Below are 20,096 nucleotides of genomic sequence, written 5' to 3'. Positions count from 1 at the left end.
CTCAACCTCCTAGGCTCAAGCAATCCACCCATATCAGCCTCCCTAGTAACTGGGACTACAGGTGCATGCCACTGTGCCCAGTTAATTTTTGTATTTTATTGTAGAGATGGGGTCTCGCCATGTTGCCCAAGCTGTTCTTGAACTCCTGGACTCGAGCAATCTACCCACTTTGGCCTCCCAAAGTACTGGGATTACAGGTGTGAACCACTGTGCCTGGCCCTCTATCTCTTCCTGTTTCTGCTAAAATGTACTTGTAAGTTTTATACTGACTACACTTAAAAGTATGAAACTTGTAAAGAAAAAGTCCTGGAAGGGTTTGTTCTTTACAAGGTCAGTCAGAAGCTACAAGGGCCCAGGCTGGGGCGAAGGTGTGGGCAGGTACATGCAGGGCCAGATGCTGGGTGTGGAATAGGTGGCAGGTGCTAGCTGGGCATGGAATGTGCACCCACTCCCTGACCTCTGCTCCCTGACTCTCAGAAGGAACTAGCACTGCCTGGAGAGAGGAAGAAGCAGAGTAAAGAGGCAGACTCTCTGGTTGGAGATCTCATAGCCAGGAACACAGTGAGAATAGATCCTAAGCCTGTCTGTCCAGAGCCCAGGCTCCCTTTCCCTACAACTGCAGCTTCCCTGCTCTGGTCTGGCCCAGCAGAGTGAGGAGGGGCCACCCGCCCAGCCATACCTGCTGGTGGCTGCTGGGGGTGCATGGTCAGAAGAGGAAAAGATGCGGTTCAGGTAGTCATTCAGCAGCTTCTCCTGCACAATGCCTGAGCCACAAGTCAGAAGGGAGAAAAGGGCCACATGATCAGTGCAGCTCCTGGCCCCTGCTGGTCCCAGGCCAGCCACAGGTGCAGCAAGGCCTGAGGCCTTTGTCCTTTCCTTCTCCTCCCAACAAGAGGAGCCTCCTTCCTTCCCTGCCAGCCCTTACCTGTGACCCTGGATTTCTCAGCATCTGAGGTCAGCCTATAGCTCTTGCGGGAGAAAGACATGCCGGCCCCCTTGGATGCCATCCTTCATCTCTCATGGGCAGTCAGTCGTCCTGGAGGCTGAGCCAGACACAGAGCCTGTCTACTCAGGGCCAGCCATGGGCCCTCACACCTGACCTCAGTCCTGCCACAGCAGGAAGGCTTGGGAGCAGGTGAGGCCAAGGTCATGCACACTAACACACAGGGCAGGGGAATGCAGGGGCTCCCAGCTTCCTACACAGGTAGGGTAGCCGGCGTCTAGGCCCCACACTTCTTGTTCTCCAGTGTCCCTGTGTCCAGCACAGGGCCTGGCAGAGAGCAGGTACCAGATATATTTTTGCCGAACCATAACTAAATGTCTCAGCTCTGTGGAAATCAGACCAAAATGTCCAAAGTGAGGTGTCCTAGAGGCAGACCCCCTGTATCCATCTCAGTTGTAAGCAAACTGGGTCCAGCTCACATCCAGAAGAGAGAATTCTACACATTCTCCCAAGTGCAGACCACCACTAGTCTGGTCATCGTTAGCCATAAGTCTCACTTACTCCCCACAAGGCTGGGGTCTCTTTCCTCCACCCTGGGTTCCTCCCTTTTTTTATCCATGGTCCTGAAAGTCTTCCTGTTCCCACTCACACATGTGGCCTCCCACCTCATCCAAGCACCACCCTTGCCCAGCCCTCATGGCAAACTCCATTGGTCCTCTACTGCAGCAATCTCTTATCATGTTACTATTGCAGCTGCTCCAGAACCTGCACTAAGTCCCCGGTGCTGGCCTCACTGATGTATAGCTGTGCTATCCAACACAGCAGCCACTACCCATATGAAGTTACTTAAATTGAAAGTTTTAAAAATTAACAATTCGATTTCTCAGTTGCCTTAGCCACATTTCAAAGAGTTCAATGACCACATGTGGCTAATGGTTACTCTACTGGACAGCACAAATATAGAACATTTCCACCATCATAGAAAGTTGTATTAGAAAGCGCAGGTCTGCCTTAGCCAGCACTCCCTACTCTGCAGCTCAGTCTCTTATCTCACCCCAAACAGCCCCTCTACTACCGCCAAACTCTTTCGGATCTGCACCACACCTGCCCCTTTGGGAAGGTGGTTTTCCCAACCTCGGGCCCTCGGTGGGCGTCTGTGATCGGTGCCCCTCTCACTACCAGAGTAGCTGAAGGTCTGATTAAACGCAGTCATTTATTTGATGAGCAAACCTTCCAGACACCCACTCAGGACGTCAGTTGCTGAGGATCCAGGTAAGAGGCGAACCCTGTGCCCGCCCGAAGACTTCCTGTCACGGCTATCCTGTCCAGCCCCGCCGAGGTATCCGGGCTCAGAACTGAACCTATTCCGTCTGGGAGCCCAAGGACAGTGAGGGCGGCGCATGGCTCCCCCAAGTCGCCCCCGCCTGGCCCCAAGCTCCAGAGGACCTGCCAGACCAACTCCCGCTCGGAGTCTCGCACCACAGGCCACGATCCCTACGCTGAGGTGCCCTCGCACTGGACTAGCCTGGGCCGCTAAGGAAGCCGCCCGGACCCGCCAGGCTGAGAGCCTGGCCGCCCCTCACTCACCCCGAGCCTTGGCCGCGGCGCCCCGGCTCACAACATCCGCCCAACCTCTTGGCTACGGCATCCGTCTAGGGCCAAATCACGCGCACGCCGGCGCGCCGCGCCTCCAGCTGCGCACGCGCACTGACCCCTGCCCAGCCTCCGCTAATGGACCCCTTCCACGGTCTCCCACCGAGTTGTTGTTCCAGGCCTCAGCTTCGCCGGAAGGCCTCACCACATCCGACCTCCGCCTGCCCTGAGGATGCTCCCAGCCCTGCTGTGGCAGAACGCGACGTACTAACCGGGATCCTTAGGCCGCCTGTCTCAACTCCTACCTGTACTTGGAGGCCCAGCTCAGATGTTCCTTAGGACGTCTGAAAGGCCGCTCCTGCCAGAGCCCTGCTACCTGTTACCTCCACCCCTACTTAGTCCTAGCGGACAGCCTCGCTCACCTTCCCTGGGATGACACTTCTGGCGGGTGAGATAGGCCTCCTCCCTGGGCTCTGCTGCCGGGCGTAGGATGACCTGCCTACAGCTGGGGCCTGATAAGGCGGCAGCAAAAGAGTTGGGGGCTGGGCAATGTTGGAGCTGGGGCAAGTAATTTTCCACAATTTACAGGTTAAAACTGAAGTTCAGAAAAGTTTAATGTCACCCAGGGCCTCTGGCACCTCTCACTTTCACAATGCCCTTGGGCTGACAAGGCTGCAGCGGGGCTTCACCCCAACCCCAGAGCACCTCAAGCGTCCCCACCAAACCTTCCTAGCATCTGTCCACTAAGTAGGGAGGCCTCTTGGGGGCTAGCTGTATTAGTCCCTTGCAACTGACCTGTGGGAAGTAAGAGTTCCTCTTCTGTTGAGAAACACTAAGTTTATCCTGCCCCTATGGCTCCTTTGTGGAGGATACCTTGTAGTTTGTAATTAGTCCCAGGCAGGTAACAGCTGCCTACTTCTAATATTCCTGAGTTACGTGTATATGTAAAACACCTGTGTATTAACAAGAATCACCTGTAAAAAAGCAAATAAATGTGTGGATGACTCTGCTCAGGGCCCCTGGAGAGCTGCAAGCCCCGCAGGCTCTCAGGCTGTTGGTTCCCCAGGATAAATCCACTCTGTTGGCTATCTGACTGCCTGTCTCAATACCTTCAGCCCGCCTGGGTGGGAGTCTCCTGGTCAAGCTGGTTCTCAGTACTCTTCAAAGTTTCCATTCTTGTTAAATAATAAATTATAAGTGTGCGAATAACTTTGTTAAGCCCTATCCTATGTAGCTGTTAGACATGCCACACTTATAGGCACATAGTATAGTCTGTGTCCTTGCACTTTAACCAAGATATCTGTGTTGGACATGCTCACAGGCATGTCCCAGCTCGCAGCCTGTGCCCCTACCTGTTTTAAAAAGTTTTAAGTTATTAGCCAGTTGGGTTTTAGATTGTGAGGTCTGATCTCTGTTGGAGCCAGTCAGGTTTTAGATTTTGAGGTCCAGCTCCAACGGAGATCAGACACAGCAGTAAAGACAACCCCAAATGCTTATGGGATAAATATGTCTGCTTTTCCTTTGTTCATTGTATTCTCATAGCAAAATGGCTAGCAAGAGGGTACCCTTCCTGCAGTGCAGGAAGTAAAAAAGTAAAAGTTGCTTTGCTGAGAGATCATTTGTCTCAGTGCTAATTTTTCTTTGTGGCACCGAGCATGTTTCCAACATGACCTATGGGACCTGAGGCCTGGCCCCTCATGGCTTCTGTCACCAGGTCTCAGGTCAGGGTCCAGCAGGCCTTGACCTGATGTGTGGAGCCAGAGCCACCCAATCCCGTAGGGACAGATTTCACAACTTCCCGGATGGGGCTGTGGTGGGTCACAGTGCAGCCTCCAGCCAGAAGGATGGGATGGTTCCCACTCCTGCTGCTTATGACGCAATGCTTAAGGGTCCCTGGTGAGTGCCCCCGATCCCGATCCCCAACTGCTTTCAGAAGGGGGTTGGCCCCATCCTACTATTCTAGTATGAGAGAAAAGTTGGGGAGCCAGAGGTTCAGTGGGCAGGGTGCAGTGACCTTGGCCTCAAGCATAGCTGGGAAGCCCTAGGAACATATACCCATTGCCCACTTAGGCCTCTATTAGCATGTCTGCTCTAGCACTGAAGCAGTGTTAGGACCACACAGATGCACACACACAGCAGGCAGTGACCCCTCCTGGTCCTGATCTACTCCTCTAACCTAGCATATGCCTTTGTGCAGGTGAAAGCCCAGATTTGGAGTCAGAATGCTTAGGCGGGGCCCCTGGCTGGGTAATGTGATGGCTCTGAGCGTTTGCATTCTCATTTGTGAGATGAGATGGGGCAAGTTCCATCACCCACTGCTCTCACAGAGAGTATGTTAGATCTGAGCCCAGTGCCTGGGCCACTAAACAGAGGCACCAGTGATAACTACCAAGTGTGGGCCTGCTTCCCAGGGGAAATTTTCTTTACAAGTATCTGTGCAGGGGTGCTAGACTGGCCCTTGAAAGTGCATACAGGGTCCATCCCAGAAGCCTTGTAGCTTTGGTCCCCTGAATGAACAAAGTGTGGGCATGCCAATACATGTTACTGACATGTATGCCCACCTGACCTGCACCCACTCATGCCCATCTGCAGGGCAGCACTCGCCATTAAATGACTTCCAGGTGCTCCGGGGCACAGAGCTACAGCACCTGCTACATGCAGAGGTGCCTGGGCCTTGGCAGGAGGATGTGGCAGATGCTGAAGAGTGTGCCGGTCGCTGTGGGCCCTTACTGGACTGCCGGTGAGTGGCCACTAGGTCTAGATAAGACTTGGGGCAGGGGAGCCTGGGCTGTGGTGTAACCCTGTGCCGCCTTCTCTCCAGGGCCTTCCACTACAATGTGAGCAGCCATGGTTGCCAACTGCTGCCATGGACTCAACACTCACCCCACACGAGGCTGCAGCGTTCTGGGCGCTGTGACCTCTTCCAGAAGAAAGGTGAGTGGGGGTGGAGAGGGTCAGGGTGGGAGACAGGGAATCTCAGCCCAAATTGATCTTCTGTCTCTTGCTCCCAGACTATATACGGACCTGCATCATGGACAATGGGATTGGGTACCGGGGCACCGTGGCTACAACCTCAAGTGGCCTGCCCTGCCAGGCTTGGAGCCACAAGTTCCCGAATGATCACAAGTGAGACAAACACCTTCCCTTCATTCCAGCCTGGGGCCTTCCCCCAGCACACACTATAGTGATGTTCTGGACCCTTAGGTACACGCCCACACTCCGGAATGGCCTGGAAGAGAACTTCTGCCGTAACCCTGATGGCGACCCAGGAGGTCCTTGGTGCTACACGACAGACCCTGCTGTGCGCTTCCAGAGCTGTGGCATCAAATCCTGCCGGGAGGGTAAGTGGCGCTGGGTCAAGCCTGGAGAGTGGAGGGACAGGCCCACGCCAATCCACGAACCCACTGGTCCTTTGTCTCCAGCCATATGTGTTTGGTGCAATGGTGAGGATTACCGTGGCGCGGTGGACCGCACTGAGTCAGGGCGCGAGTGCCAGCGCTGGGATCTCCAGCACCCACACCAGCACCCCTTCGAGCCGAGCAAGTATGCATGGGCAGTTTTGGCGTTCTGGGGGCCGGGCTAGGGAAGGTCCAGGACTCCAGGAGCAGGGCTCCGTGTAGGGCAATTGGGCGGGGCCAGACAAGCCAGAGTCCCAGGGTCTTGCTCATGCCCCGTTACCACCCCAGGTTCCTTGACCAAGGTCTGGACGACAACTATTGCCGGAATCCTGATGGCTCCGAGCGGCCCTGGTGCTACACTACAGATCCGCAGCTTGAGCGAGAGTTCTGTGACCTCCCCCGCTGTGGTAAGCGGTGGGGACTGGGCCTGGGAGGGTACCTGGGAACCTTTTGGGGGGAGTGTGGCTCGGGTGGGGAGGGAAGAGTAGCTGGGTGTGACCTGAAAGCATATCCCGTGGAGTACCGTACACCTGCGAAAGGCGGGTTTGGTCCCAGCCCCAGAGGGATCTCAGCTCCCGCTTGGGGTCCAATCTGTTTTGGTCCATCTAAGAGTCTGAGGCACAGCCCCGCCACAAGGCCACCACTGTCAGCTGCTTCCGCGGAAAGGGTGAGGGCTACCGGGGCACAGCCAATACCACTGCCGCAGGTGTACCTTGCCAGCGTTGGGACGCGCAGACCCCACATCAGCACCGATTTGTGCCCGAAAAATATGCGTGCAAGTGAGGTGGGGGCGGGCGCTGGGACGTGCTGCCGTGGGTGAGATGGGTGAAGGGCAGTTACAGGACTTAGGGCTGGTGGCTGGCGGGCTAAGGCTGAGTGGAGCTCCTGCTTAGAGACCTTCGGGAAAACTTCTGCCGGAACCCTGATGGCTCAGAGGCACCCTGGTGCTTCACACTGCGGCCAGGCATGCGTATGGCCTTTTGTTACCAGATCCGGCGTTGTGCGGACGATGTGCGGCCTGAGGGTGAGGCCCGAGCTTGGCGGGGGGGGGGCACAGAGCCAGGGCTGGAAGCCTGAAACCGGGGTGGGGCAGGGCAGGGGCAAGGTCTTAGCCTGATGACTGCCCCCACCTGCTGCAGACTGCTACCATGGCACAGGGGAGCAGTACCGTGGCACCATCAGCAAGACCCGCAAGGGTGTCCAGTGCCAGCACTGGTCCGCTGAGACACCACACAAGCCGCAGTGAGTCCCTGGTGCTCCCGGCTGAGCCAGGGCCCTAACCCTGGAGCGGCATGCTTTGGTGTCTGGGACCAGAGCCTGGAGATGGTAGAGACTATCCTGCCATGACTTTGCTCCCCCTCCTGCCTAGGTTCACATCTACCTCCAAACCGCATGCCCAACTGGAGGAGAACTTTTGCAGGAACCCAGACGGGGATAGCCATGGGCCCTGGTGCTACACAATGGACCCAAAGACCCCATTTGACTACTGTGCCCTGAGACGCTGCGGTGAGCTCTAGTGATGCTCCCCCATGCCCTGCTTTGGCCCCTACCACCAAAGCCTGGCTCCCTTAACCCAAGTGAACTTTGTCTTTCAGTTGATGACCAGCCGCCATCAATCCTGGACCCCCCAGGTTAGGATTTGGGCCAGTTATGGGTCAGGCCCTTTTGCCCACCATGTCCATGCAGTCTGGGTTTCAACCAGCCCACCCCATCCTCCAGACCAGGTGCGGTTTGAGAAGTGTGGCAAGAGGGTGGATCGGCCAGATCAGCGTCATTCCAGGCTGCGTGTGGTGGGGGGCCATCAAGGCAACTCACCTTGGACAGTCAGCTTGCGGAATCGGTGAGGCACAGCTGCCTGCCTCCCCCAGAGTGGAGCTGAGGTTGTGTCCTCTGTGGTTATCCCACTGGAGGTTGGGAACCTATTGCTGGCCCCAGAGGTCCCAGCCAGAAGATGGCAGGTCTAGCCATGTGTCCCAGAACTCTGTTCCCTGTCCTAATTCTCGACTCCTCCAGGCAGGGCCAGCATTTCTGTGGGGGGTCTCTAGTGAAGGAGCAGTGGATACTGACTGCCCGGCAGTGCTTCTCTTCCTGGTGAGCCTCCCTTGCATTTGGGGACCCAGTCCCACCCCCTCACCTTCCCTCTTCCCCAGGCAAGCTAACAAGTGGGCCTTGGGGCAACTGACTGAGAGTCACAAATAATCTAGCAGAGCTTCTTTCCCAGCCATATGCCTCTCACGGGCTATGAAGTGTGGCTGGGCACCCTGTTCCAGAACCCACAGCCTGGAGAGCCAGGCCTACAGCGGGTCCCAGTGGCCAAGATGGTGTGTGGGCCCTCAGGCTCCCAGCTTGTCCTGCTCAAGCTGGAGAGGTATGTGAACAAGCTGGGAGGGTATGAGGTGGGGCCGGGCCTTGTGGCCTCGGGCCCTGAGTGCCCCCATTCTTGCTAAAGATCTGTGACCCTGAACCAGCGTGTGGCCCTGATCTGCCTGCCCCCTGAATGGTATGTGGTGCCTCCAGGGACCAAGTGTGAGATTGCAGGCTGGGGTGAGACCAAAGGTAAGAGCATAGTGCATAAGACTGCTCCTGGCCAGGAGGCCCAACCCTGGATCTTCCTCCAGGGCATTCTCCTTCTCCCCATTCCCCTTACTGTAGGTACAGGTAATGACACAGTCCTAAACGTGGCCTTGCTGAACGTCATCTCCAACCAGGAGTGTAACATCAAGCACCGAGGACGTGTGCGGGAGAGCGAGATGTGCACTCAGGGACTGTTGGCCCCTGTGGGGGCCTGTGAGGTTGGTGGCAGGGCCCTGGGCCAGCCCTGGGAGGGTATGGGGGGCTAGAAATGAACTACTTTATCATGAAGGGGGCTAGCCACTGCCGTGGCCCAGGGCCCTCATCAGTTCTCCTACCTGCCAGGGTGACTACGGGGGCCCACTTGCCTGCTTTACCCACAACTGCTGGGTCCTGGAAGGAATTATAATCCCCAACCGAGTGTGCGCAAGGCCCCGCTGGCCAGCCATCTTCATGCGTGTCTCTGTGTTTGTGAACTGGATCCACAAGGTCATGAGACTGGGTTAGGCCCAGCCTTGATCCCATATGCCTTGGGGAGAACAAAACTTCTTGTCAGACATAAAGTTACCTTTCCTCTTTATGCCTGTGCAGATGCTTCTTAGCCTCTGCTTTCAGGAAATGAGTTAGTGACTCCTTGCTAGGGCCGGGGTGACCTGAGCCCAGCACACCCTGGGCTAGGTGATCTGTCCCTGAGACTACTTTTGCCCATGGGTGCCATGGAAAGGCAGGGCCTCACTAGTCCCCCAGACATTCTCTTGGGAAGGGTGGTGCAGAGCAGTTGCTAATGGAAGGGGCTGCAGCAGAGAAGCTAGGCTGGTACAGAGTCCTGGTTTCCAGGATAGGCAGAGACTAAGCCTCTCACTGTCCCCTCCCCTCTCACATTGAAGGCACCTGAAGCCCTTGTGGCTACCACACCCAGAACCTAGGGTCTCTGTACCCCAGGGTGGGAGGTGGGGTTGGGGATGGATTGGTACAAAGTACCAGCAGGAACCAGGCTCTGTGTCCTAATTTATTATGACTACATAGCCCACATTCTTCTACCCACGTATCCATGGAGTCCAGGGCCCAGAAAGCCTCCTGCTGCCCTGCCAGACCCTGGAACTCCCCAAGAGCAAGGTGTGGCACAGGCTGATCAGCTCACGCAGAATAGCAGGGCTTCAGCTGCCCAAGTGCGTGCGTAGCCAGAGCACAGCATTCATGAAGTTGTCTGACTCCACCTCCACCTCTGATAGTGCGTGGGTGCTTTTGGGATAGAGTAGGAGCCTGTAGGGATTAGTTAGCAACACTTAAGGTTGGAGGGTCCTCCCATGCTCACCTGCCCACCAGTTGCCAGGGCCATCCTGCTGCACTCACCGAACAGGCACATTCCGGGTCTTGAGGGCACGGTAATACTCCATGCCCTGCTTGAAGGGCACACGCCGATCCTCCTGGCCCAACATCAATAACAGTGGTGTCTTCACCTGGGTGTTTGGGGAGGAGTGGGAAGCTGTGTTGAGCTAAGCCCTGGGTTCTGGATGGATGGGCAGCACACAGGGCAAGGAGGGGGCTGCATACCTGAGGGATGTATTTGATGGGTGATTTGTCCAGCATCTCAGCCCACACGCTGAGGTCTGGCAGGCAGTCACTGCTGAAAGGAAAGCCGGCTTCCACCACGCACCTGCAAGACACCAAGCTGATGCAGCCCCAGGAATTCTGGGGCCTGTGGGGCTCCATGAGAATATGAGGTAGAGGAGAGAAGGGCAGGGACCTGTGGTGTATGCCTACCAGTCAGGGATGTCAGTGGAGCCCAGCATGGAGGCAATGTTGATCACGGGGTTCCGGGCCACACAGGCCCTGTAGGTCTCTGGGTACTGACCAATCAAGTGACAGGAGATGAAGCCACCATGGGAACCACCCATAAGGGCCACATGGTTTGCATTAAAGTGTTCCTCCTGGAGCACTTGTTCTACTGCAAACTGCAGAGTAGAGAAAAGCATGCTGCAGCCAGCTGCGCAGCCAGCTGCCCACCCAGCTGAATGGGGGCATCCCCCTGGCAGCTCATGTTCCAGCCTGTTCAGAGGCCCTAGCCCCTGCTACCTGGACATCCTTCACATCCTGGTGGCCCACATTGCCTGGGAGGGAGAGGATGCTGTCCTGGCCAAAGCCTGTGGAGCCACGATAGTTCACTGAGGGCAGAGAGGGACCAAACAGTGTGGTCAGGCAACATTACCAGCCCCGTGGACACCCTTTTCACACATCTGTGAAGTAGGCCCTGGGGTCAGCTATACCACAGTCAAAGGAAAGGGACCCAGAGATTTGAGGCTACCTCAGTGACCACAGCACCCTTTCCCTGGAAATCCCGTTAGTCCTTGTTATCACTATGCCACAGAACCAGAGGCTGGGCCCTGGCAGTTCCTGGTAGTGGTTATTAGGTCTGGGCTACAGAAAGACCTGGAGACTGGAGTTGCACCCATGATGTTTGTACAAACCAGGCCCACCTGCCTCACTCCAGCATAGTCCTAACAGAGCTGCAAGTCCCTGCTCACTCACCTAGTAGTACCGCAAAGCCCATCTTGCAAAGCATGGCTGGGAACAGCATCCAGGCAGTGACAAAGGATGAATGGGGCCCCCCTGCACACAGGGAGCAGAGGGTGAAAGAGCCAGCCAGGAGAAAGGCTGGGAGGGCAAGGACTCTTATTCCAGATGCCTACCGTGGGGTATGACCACCATGGGCACCTGGGTCTTATCTGGAGGGTTGCTGGGCTGCAGCAGGATTGCTTCAAAGTCAAGGCCAGCTGCAGGGAGAGGGCAGCAGTCAGCAGTGCCAGCCTAGGGGCTTCCCCAACCAAGGTCCCATCTGTAGCTGCACATCTGGGGCTGACCTCTGGGTCAGAGACCTGGCCAGGGTAGTCCACACCATGACACATGGACCTCAAAAGGCTCATGCTTCTGCCCTCGTCAGGGAGCCCCACCCTGCAGGGAAAGCATTCTGGATGAGCTGACTAAGGCCTTGAATGAGGCCTATTTTCTTTGGACCTGGGTCTTCCCACCATAGATGATTTGGCCTGTGGGAGCCCAGGTGATACTCAGAGCAGGCGCTCAGATGTCTGGATGCTACTTCCCATACCCATCCATAAAAGGAGCAGAAAACCTCTTAGAAGTCATCCCTGGAAACCCCACAATGTGAGGCAGGAGGCAAGAAAGGTCACCGCAGAGGCTGTGTGCTGAGGAACCTGGAGAAGGCATCCCTCTGCCCCTGGCCCAGCTCACCATACTGCACATTCTCTTGCTCTGGGGGTGGCTGTAGTACCCGGATGCCCCAGTGGATGTCAGGAACGGGCTCAGCCTCCTCCAGGGACACCCACAACACTGACTGCTCCTTCCCTGCAGAAGGCAGGAACCCAACTTTCTGCCAAGGGGAAGCAATGTGTCACAGGTGGCCTGGCTGCCTCCCAGCCCTTCCCCTTCTGCCCACAGTGGGAAATAGGCAGCTCTCATTATGCTGGCCCCTCTACCCACCTCCAGAGGGTATAGCATGGCTTCCTGTTGCAGGCTGGCATTTACCAAGGTATTCACACTCTCATATCACATGCACACATGCACACCCCTCCCTCCTCAGCTTCTAGGCTCTGCTGTCTCCATTGCTCTGTAATACCAGGACTGGGCACTTCCCCAGGCACCTTGTTCTGTACAGAGCAGATTCTAGCCTAGTAGTTCATTCCCGTGAGTGCCAAACCCTCATGGACCGTGCTGAGCTGGACCTGTGTCTTGGCCCTTCTGCATGCTGACCAGCCATGTTCAGACTCTGGGACCAATTCCCTGACCTGTGAGCTCTGCCTGCCCAGAACCCCTGCCTCCATGGCCTAGGACCCACTGACACTCACCAGGGTTGGAGGTAGGTTGGGTGTGGAAAACTGTGCCACCATGAGGTCCTGGTCAATTGTGAGCAGCTTCCAGCTCCCTCCTGACCCTCCTAGAAAAGGCAGATGCCATTAAGTGCTTAGTAGGAACCATCACCTTTATACCTGCTTCTCTATAACAGAGTCCCAGGCTGGAGGCTCTATGGAAAGGTGCCCTTTTCCCGAGAAGTGCCTTTCACAAACACCCAACTGCACATGGCCCTGGGTGAGCCTCCTGCCCTCAGTCCCTTGTTCATCTGACAAGACACTGGCTGGGTTGGGAACTGCCAGACTTGGAGACACATCAGACCATGCAGGCACATCTGCCTGTCCCTCGATGGCTGCAGTGTACAGGATGGTAGCTGGGCCCGGGGAGTTGGGGGTGGGGGAGTGTGCTGATTTGGGGCAGTGGCGTCCAAGCAATTCTGAAGCAGTTGTACTGCGAGCTGTAGGTTTGGAATAATATTTTGGTAGCTTTGTGAAGGAATGGGTATAGTCTGGTCAGGTGGAGGACTCAAAGCACATTTCTTTTTTTTTTTTTTGCAGTATTTTTCATGTATTCTTTCATCTTCCTTGTTTATACAATTTACCATGTCGATCTAAGGTTTCGATAAGATAAAATGTCTTCCCTTTCCTTTATAGTTTCTGGGATGTTTAACTTTGTTTTTATTTGTTTTGCTTTGTTTTTTGAGAGAGACAGGGTCTCACTCTGTTGCCCAGGCTCAAAGCACATTTCAAGGGCAGAATCACCAGGCCTAAGTATGGGGAAGATGGGGGAGTCAACACTAGGCTTTTCCTGGGCCCTGAGTTGGCAGAGCTCCCTCTGCCTGAGATGGGGCACCCAAGATTTGCAGAGGGGGAAGGATGACTCTGGCAGATCTTGGTAAGAGAGAGTTTTGTTGGTTTTAGGAGCAGAGGTGGGACCATGCTGAGGCTGGGCCAGGATACATGGAGCAGAGTTGAGTGCTAAAGGGCAGTAGAGCAGGGAAGCTAGTCTGTTGGTTGGGTAAGGGTCTGCACGGACAGGGGCCTTTGGCACCTGTTAGTAAAGGCTATGGATAGTCAGTGGTGCAGAGTAGCTAAGAATGCCATCACTGTCCCACATGCTGGGGCTCCAGTCCCCCCTTGGCTGGCTGGCCTGCTCACCAGCCCTGCCCTTTCCCCCATCCCCAAAGCCTTGCTCACCAGCTGTGAGAGAGGTCACGGTGCCCACCTGGGTGTCCACAGCAAACAGGTCCTGAAGCAGAGGGGAGGCCACATGTGGCACCACATCCAGGAGTCTTCCCTCTGCCTATGGATCCCTTCTCTATCTCCTCTCTACCCTCTTGGAGACCCCTGGCCAGACCAAGGCTGTGGGCAGCTATGGCAATGGTTACTCAGTGCAACAGGGAATAGCATGAGCGCCTGGGTTCAAATCCCAGCACCATCACAACTTGCTGGGTGAACCTGGGCAAAGTAAGGAATGCCTTTGAGCCCCCTTGAGTTGGCATGAGGACCAAATATCATACCCAAAAGGAGCCTGGCACACTGGGTGTCTTCACTCCATCCATGGGGGAAGGGCTCAGTCCTGCTCCCATCAGCTGCCCTTACAGAGTATTCAGGGACCCACCCCAGTGGCAGTCCCCTTGTGCTCCAGCTAGAAATGCCTGGGAGGTGTTGCATCTCTGCCTCAGATGAAAAGGACTGAGTTCTGCTGTGGTATACCAGGGCAGCCAGTCCCCTCCAGCAGAAGTGAGTCCAGGATGGGCGGGCAGGGTTTTAAGGGGCTGGTGGGACTTTGTGGCTGGGCATTCTACCCAGGGGCATGCAGGTGCTATGTCTCAGGGGCCCAGGACTCCTGGGGGTTGACCACAGGGGCTGCCCCTCAACACAATCAGTATCCCTCACCTGCCGGCTGTGCTGAGCTGAGTCAAAGACCACTCTCTGGCTGTCAGCTGACCAGCATCCCAGAGGCAGAAGGCTGCAGTAGATCCCAGAGAAGTTCTCTGTAAAGATAAGAGGGCTGGAGCTGCATCCAGGAGTGGAGGTAGGGAGGGTCAAGTCTACAAGGCAGGATAGGCTACTGGGGAATTCACCTGGGACCCTGCTCAGGAACCAGTCAGGCCCCTGCAGCTTGTGGCACACATGGGGGCACCCTAGGCGATAAGGAGCTGCCTAAGTAGGTGGCTAAGGGGCAGAGGCCTCTGGGGACCCAGAGAGGAAGAGCTCCAGAGAGAAACTGTGGGTGCTAAGAGGAAAAGCACTTGCTCTCCTGAGTTGCTCCAGTTGAGCCCTGGTAGGTACCAGGTGCTTTAACTAAGATATCCTCTGTCTGTCTTGTCTCCACTGTGGTGCTTAGTACAGCGCCTGGCACAGGGGGCTCAGTAAATCCTACCCTTTAATATCATTACTCATTTAATGCTCACTATGATCCTATGAGGCAGGCAGGCACAATCACCCCTCCATGAAGAAATGGGAGCTCAGGGAGGCCAGGACCCTGTCTGAGGACACAGCTAATTCAAGACAGAGCTGGGATTCGTACTAGGTTCCCTCCACTGCATCCCTGCAACCCAAAGAGAAGACAAAGAGGCTGTCTCTTGTCCACTGAACTCCTGAAACTGACTGGGTGGCCTGAGAAAACAGAGACTCATCCTTGAGATGGTCCAGGAGGATTGAAACAAAGCTGTGAACACTCAAGACAGGAGCCTCGCAGCCAAGAGCCACCCTCCTGAAGACCGAACTGACTTCAGGGCTTAGACTGGACAAAGGTTGCTGGGGTTAAGATGGCAGACAGGATAACATCATGCCCTTGGGTCCACAGCCTCTCAAATGTGACATTCCAAGCTAGTGTACTTCCTGAGACCCACTCAAAGGAGTCATGGTTTTGGTTTTAACCAGCCATTGGAAAAATAAGAAAAATCTAATTATGACCTGCAGCACAGGAAGTAACACATCATCAGCTTGGGCCACTCTGATCTCAGCTTGGTCCTACAACTCCTTGCTATTGAACTGTTCCCTGTGGTGACAGCCCCCCTCCCTGAGGATGCTGGGCATAAGGCTGGCCCAGCAGGGAGGGACAGCCCTCAGAATGTAGGAAGAGTGGGACAGGGACGCAACAGATGGCAGGAAAGCAGAGCTACAGGCTCCACTGCACCCACCTAGGTACGTCTTACCTCCCAGCTGCCGAGGCACGACATCTACCACCACTGAGGTAACCTTGGTATACCAGTCATACTGCAAGAGGACACAATGGTCAGGCCCACTAGGGGACACACAGCACCCTGTGCCTATCTCCTTTTGCCTTAGGTAGCCCCAGGAGAGAGAGGGGGGACCTGGAATGGGCCTGATGTATCTCTTTTCTAGTGACCGGACCAGATGTCCAAGGGGCCTCAGATAGGCATGTCCCTCTGACTTTGACCAGGGGCCCAGAGCTCTTCCTGGGCAGGGTCTGAGATTGTGTAATTCCCCACTCTATCCTAGCCCCTCGCAGAGCCTGGCTACATGCAATTGAGAGCCAAGGCGAGGAGCATTCTTGCAGACTGAGCATTCTCAAGGTGGCATGCCCACAGTGCAAAGCTCTCCATGCAGCACTCTCCAGGCCCTGCCTTGAGAGGACAGGCAGAACTCACAGTGCTGCTGCATTGAGGACAGAAGGGCACCTACTGAGGGCCCATGGGGAGATGATACTGACCCTTCAGCTCTCATCCACCATCCCATCTTCTTGCTGACCACGCTCCCACCCTCACCACCTCCAGCTCACCAGGCACAGCTGGCTGCACTGATGATGGGGGATCAGAGACAGGTATTGCAGGTAGACAATGCGACATTGGTCTGGGCTCAGCCGGGGAGAAGAGACAGCCAGGGAGTCATCCGAGAGGAGCTCTGGGCCAGATGGAAACATGAGCATCACGCAGGCCAGCAGGGCCAATGTGTGTCAGCAAAGCATAAGTGGACATCAGCCACTTACCACACTTCCCCCCGATGAGGTCCACATAGTACAGGGCTGACCTGGAACCGCCAGACAGACACTCAGTCTCAAGGCCAGTTGGGTTGCAAGGCCCCTTGCCTTGCCCCACTCTCTCACCTGCGATTCGTGCAATAGCGGATGCCCAACCGGAAGGGCTCATGCCACCAGCCCACAAACACCACACCGGCATCTCCAGGGGCCCAGAATGCCTGTAAACAAGGTCACAGAGCAGGAGTGAGCAAGGGGTGGTAGCTCGAGAAGGGCCCCAGACACCAGGAGGGACATAGGCTGTTGCTGACCTGTCCAGGGGACACATTCTCAGGTACCCCCTCAAGCACAGAGATGTTGCCACTCTCGACATCCAGCACACAGAGCACAGGGATGCTTTTGGAAACCATGTTTTCTCCCCAGTCTTCGTAAAACACAAACTGATCCCCCTGAGAACACAAGATACTCAATGCCCAGCCTGTCTACAGGACCTGCTCCGCTTCCTAGAAGCCAGTGCTCCCCGGGTCTGACAGGCACAGTATGGGAAGGAAGTATACTGAGCCCCAGGGCTGCCCTGCTGGGCCTTCGTGGATTGGCCACGACCACGAGCACCTTGATGGCTTGGTCTGGCTTCTTCAGCCTGGCTATCTCATCATCGCTGGCACTGACGTCCAAGGCTTTGGTCTGAAAGAAGGACTCGGCCTTGGGGCGCTTCTTCTCTGCCACATACAACAAGTGTGTCTCCGAGTGCGACCAGGACAGGCAGCCAAAGCAGTCTGGATGTAGGCAGGGCCAATCAGGGGGGGCCCAGGGCTACGGCTACCCCTCCTGTTCACCCTGCCTGCTCACCATCCAGGTGCCTCACCATCCTCATAAACAGGCCCATGTTTCTCCAGAGCTGACAGGTTGAAGCTCTTGAGCTTCCGGTTCTTCTCCCAGACCTGAGGACATCGGGGCATTAGGTTTTGTGCCCCCTAACAGAGGCTTATCTGCAGGGCAGAGCCTTTCTCTAGTCACCCACTACCTGGTCCCATGCAGACTCACCTCCAGGAACTGCTTCTCTTCCCCAGGGCCTGTGCCTCTAGCCTTGCGCAGCACAGCTTTCATGGTGCCTGAAGGAGACTCTCTGCTCAGTAGTCTGCGGACATGGGGCAGCAGGTCAGTATTATCTTGCAGTAACCCCGTCCTGCCACCTTACTGGCCACAACCTCTTAGGAGAGATTGTTGAGGCTCAGGCTCCACACCAGCTCTGGAGCACCTCTAGCCCCACCTTGCCTTTCCTCCCTGAGGCAGAGACTCTACTCTCCCCAGCTCCCCAGGCCACCGGGGGCTCTAGTCCAGGCTGAGTTTGGAGCAAGCCTCCAGTGCTTATCAGGTCATGTCACCAGAGACTGAATGAGCTCCCAAGGGGGCAAGAACCTCGATCCTGGTCCTCCTAGGCACATGGTGGGCATTCATAAAAGGCTTGCATTGTGAATGGCTGTGGCCTTGCACACAAGCTTCCTCCCTCAAACTTACTCCCCCAGGGTCTCCACACTGTTGCCTGCAGGTCCTGCAAATACCACTGAGTCCCCATCATGGAACACCAGGTATTGGCGGCAGAATCGAATGTTCTCCATGCGTTCCAGGTCCCTCTGGGTCCACTCTGTGAGGGGAGGCATGAGGCTGCTCACCTGGTCTTGTCTACTCCTGGCTACTCCCCCCGACCCCACCTGACCCAGGAAGGCCTAGATCTATCTTCCCCAATCTGTCTCCAGACACCAACACCCTACCCTGGCTGCAGGCTGGACACTTGGCCACAACCCTGGTCCAGGTCTCCAGAGCCTGAGCTGACAGCCTTTTTGAGAGAACCCACTAATAACACCAGCACCCACCCTGGATTCTTGAGGGCAGCCTGGCACGATTGTATGGGATGCAGTGGTTTGCGTATAGACCTACAAGGCCCAAGCCCTGACCCTAGGTCTGAGTTCTACCGCTACACTGTCATCTCGTGCACTCATAGGGGCCATCTGGTAACTCCCCGCACGCCCCTGGCCCCGCCCCGCCCCCCACACCTGCATGCAGGGACCTGTGTATCTTCCAAGCCTAGGCCGGCTCCCTACACACCCGTACGCACTGTCAAGCAACGAGTCCTCCACACCCCCTTCCTTCCCACCCCAGTGCGCAAGCCCGTCGCCAGCCAGGTCCCCTCCGCACACACACCAGTGTGCACCGTCCGATATTGGCCACCGTACTGCGTGGTGATCTCCGGGCCCAGGCAGGCGGCGCTCAGCGAGGGATGGCGGCTAAGGCCCCGATACAGCGCCGCCGCCTCCTCGGGCTCGCTCAGCAGCACCTGCGCAGGGGACACATCAGGGTCAGGCCCGGCCCGGTCTGCAGGTACCACAGGGACCGCGGGCAGAGCCCTCACCTGACGTTCCATAGTCTCCTTTCTGCAGCTGAGGCGAAGCGAGGCTTGCTCGCGCCCGGAAGTGAGGCTTCCGGGGGCGGAGCCTGGGGCGGCCCCGGCTGTCTCCGCCTTTGCCCTGCGGCAATCTGGGAGGGGCGGGGCCTTCGGCGAAAGGGCGAGAACCGTTGACAGGGGGCGGGCCTTGAGGGTGAGAGGACCCGGCCTGGGAGCGATAAGTCCTGAGTGGGAGGGGACAGGGGCCTGGAGAGGGAGTGGCCTTCAAGGGGCGAACTAGCTAAGTGGTGGGTGGGGCCGTGGGCCGAGTCCCGGGGCCGAGTCCCGGGCCCCTTACCGAGTGTGGGATCTCGGAGGAGAGGGGCAGCCCTGTGGAAGCGGAACCCGGGAGCGGGGCTTCGGGGAGGGGAGAAGGGCCTACGAGAGAAGCGGGTGAGACGGGGTTGCGAGGTGGAAGCAGCGTGGTTGGATGGGGGTGGCCCTAGCACCCGAAGGGCGGGGTCCGAGGGGAATGGGACTCACAAGTCTTTGAGGATGAAGGGCGGGGCGGGCACGGAGCCCTTCGAGGAATGCGGAGCTTGGAGCCCGTGAGGGTGAGGGCGAGGGCGAGGGCGGGGACGGGGACGGGGGCGAGGGCGAGGGCGAGGCAGTGGGGAGCGGGCCGCAGAGTGGATCTCCCGTGGCTCTGGGGCTGACTGTAGGGTACCTGCCAGTCCACTACGAGTCAGACATTCACCAGACTGTGCCAGACCCTGCCCTGGAGGACTCCCAGGCAGACGAAGGGAAGGGCGAGAGTCCGGGCAGAGGACGCAGAGCAGAACCCTAGGGTGCCAGGAAAAGAGGGGCGGGTGTTTACTCTCAGGGTGCTACCTGGGCTTATCAGTCACCAGGCCTGCCCCAAGAGCTATCTATCCCCGCAGCCTTTACCCACCCTTCTCAGTGGCTCCTTGCTGGGGACCATGAGCTGGTGGGTCCCTGCCTTCCTCCCCAGGCCTTAGCCTGAGCTTTTGGCTGTGGAGGGCCTGGTGGGCTCAGACTCCACTCAGGACCAGAGAGCTTCCTGGGGAAAGAAACGAGGTAGGCAGGCTCCCTGTGCACGTGGCACAGGATTGGCTGGGCTAAGATGGCAGCAGAGAGCAGGAGAGGCTGGACAGTAAGGATGTCCCCTCCGTATACCTCAGTCTGGCTGGTCTTCTACATTCAGGGCCCTGGCTCCCTGCTCCATTGCGTGCTGGGGATTGAGATTCCACCTGTCTGACCTGCAGCTTCCCCTTTCCCATCAGCGTCATCATTACTTACTCAAGATTATTAGTTTAAAAAAAAAAAAAAAAGTCTCAGCCGGGCATGGGGCCCATACCTGTAATCCCAGCACTTT

The 20,096-nt window shown here is 56.6% G+C and overlaps 3 protein-coding genes across 10 annotated transcripts in view; 1 reads left to right on the top strand and 2 right to left on the bottom strand.

Moving 5' to 3' along the window:
* The window catches only part of RNF123 (ring finger protein 123), a 34,112-nt gene extending 31,041 nt beyond the window's left edge, over positions 1 to 3,071 (bottom strand). The window contains exons 1-3 of one of the 8 annotated variants that reach the window (XM_032289844.1): positions 2,959 to 3,071; positions 926 to 1,043; positions 680 to 764 (exon numbers count right to left, since the gene is read on the bottom strand). In XM_032289844.1, the coding sequence (XP_032145735.1) occupies positions 680 to 764; positions 926 to 1,007 (167 nt within the window). In that variant the 5' untranslated portion in view covers positions 1,008 to 1,043; positions 2,959 to 3,071. Of the gene's footprint in view, positions 1 to 679; positions 768 to 925; positions 1,044 to 2,173; positions 2,361 to 2,530; positions 2,792 to 2,958 lie in introns of those variants that run through there. The other 7 variants (XM_032289843.1, XM_032289846.1, XM_032289847.1 and 4 more) reach the window with 7 other exon arrangements.
* Positions 3,072 to 4,230: 1,159 nt separating this feature from the next.
* MST1 (macrophage stimulating 1) lies at positions 4,231 to 9,085 on the top strand. The gene is made up of 18 exons (XM_032289853.1): positions 4,231 to 4,432; positions 5,129 to 5,276; positions 5,358 to 5,470; positions 5,548 to 5,662; positions 5,741 to 5,877; positions 5,959 to 6,079; positions 6,223 to 6,341; positions 6,545 to 6,713; positions 6,828 to 6,958; positions 7,074 to 7,176; positions 7,304 to 7,440; positions 7,530 to 7,565; positions 7,654 to 7,774; positions 7,948 to 8,025; positions 8,156 to 8,302; positions 8,384 to 8,490; positions 8,587 to 8,726; positions 8,851 to 9,085. The coding sequence occupies exons 1-18, from the start codon at positions 4,339 to 4,341 to the stop codon at positions 9,010 to 9,012; spliced, it is 2,178 nt and encodes a 725-aa protein (XP_032145744.1). The 5' UTR covers positions 4,231 to 4,338; the 3' UTR covers positions 9,013 to 9,085.
* A 414-nt stretch (positions 9,086 to 9,499) lies between these two features.
* On the bottom strand, positions 9,500 to 19,158 carry APEH (acylaminoacyl-peptide hydrolase). The gene is made up of 22 exons (XM_032289852.1): positions 18,728 to 19,158; positions 18,520 to 18,652; positions 17,836 to 17,962; positions 17,362 to 17,455; positions 17,183 to 17,258; positions 16,930 to 17,093; positions 16,629 to 16,766; positions 16,447 to 16,538; positions 16,330 to 16,370; positions 16,123 to 16,244; positions 15,536 to 15,596; positions 14,271 to 14,368; positions 13,569 to 13,620; positions 12,369 to 12,457; positions 11,755 to 11,893; positions 11,196 to 11,279; positions 11,035 to 11,115; positions 10,582 to 10,670; positions 10,270 to 10,460; positions 10,060 to 10,162; positions 9,859 to 9,965; positions 9,500 to 9,768 (listed from the first exon to the last, which is right to left on the bottom strand). The coding sequence occupies exons 1-22, from the start codon at positions 18,737 to 18,739 to the stop codon at positions 9,663 to 9,665; spliced, it is 2,199 nt and encodes a 732-aa protein (XP_032145743.1). The 5' UTR covers positions 18,740 to 19,158; the 3' UTR covers positions 9,500 to 9,662.
* Positions 19,159 to 20,096: the final 938 nt, after the last annotated feature.

This window comes from Sapajus apella, unplaced genomic scaffold (assembly GCF_009761245.1).
Source record: "Sapajus apella isolate SASKATOON/1434 unplaced genomic scaffold, GSC_monkey_1.0 scaffold23, whole genome shotgun sequence".
Classification (NCBI taxonomy): Eukaryota; Metazoa; Chordata; class Mammalia; order Primates; family Cebidae; genus Sapajus; species Sapajus apella.
This window is presented reverse-complemented; position numbering and strand designations above follow the sequence as displayed.

Coding starts and splice junctions, on each gene's coding strand:
- MST1 (XM_032289853.1), top strand. CDS start 4,339: ATGGGGCTGTGGTGGGTCACAGTGCAGCCTCCAGCCAGAAGGATGGGA. Junction 6,342..6,544: donor CTGTGACCTCCCCCGCTGTG/GTAAGCGGTGGG, acceptor GGTCCATCTAAG/AGTCTGAGGCACAGCCCCGC. Junction 8,026..8,155: donor CGGCAGTGCTTCTCTTCCTG/GTGAGCCTCCCT, acceptor CTTCTTTCCCAG/CCATATGCCTCTCACGGGCT.
- APEH (XM_032289852.1), bottom strand. Junction 16,767..16,929: donor AGCCAGACCAAGCCATCAAG/GTGCTCGTGGTC, acceptor TTGTGTTCTCAG/GGGGATCAGTTTGTGTTTTA. Junction 16,245..16,329: donor CCTCATCGGGGGGAAGTGTG/GTAAGTGGCTGA, acceptor CATCTGGCCCAG/AGCTCCTCTCGGATGACTCC.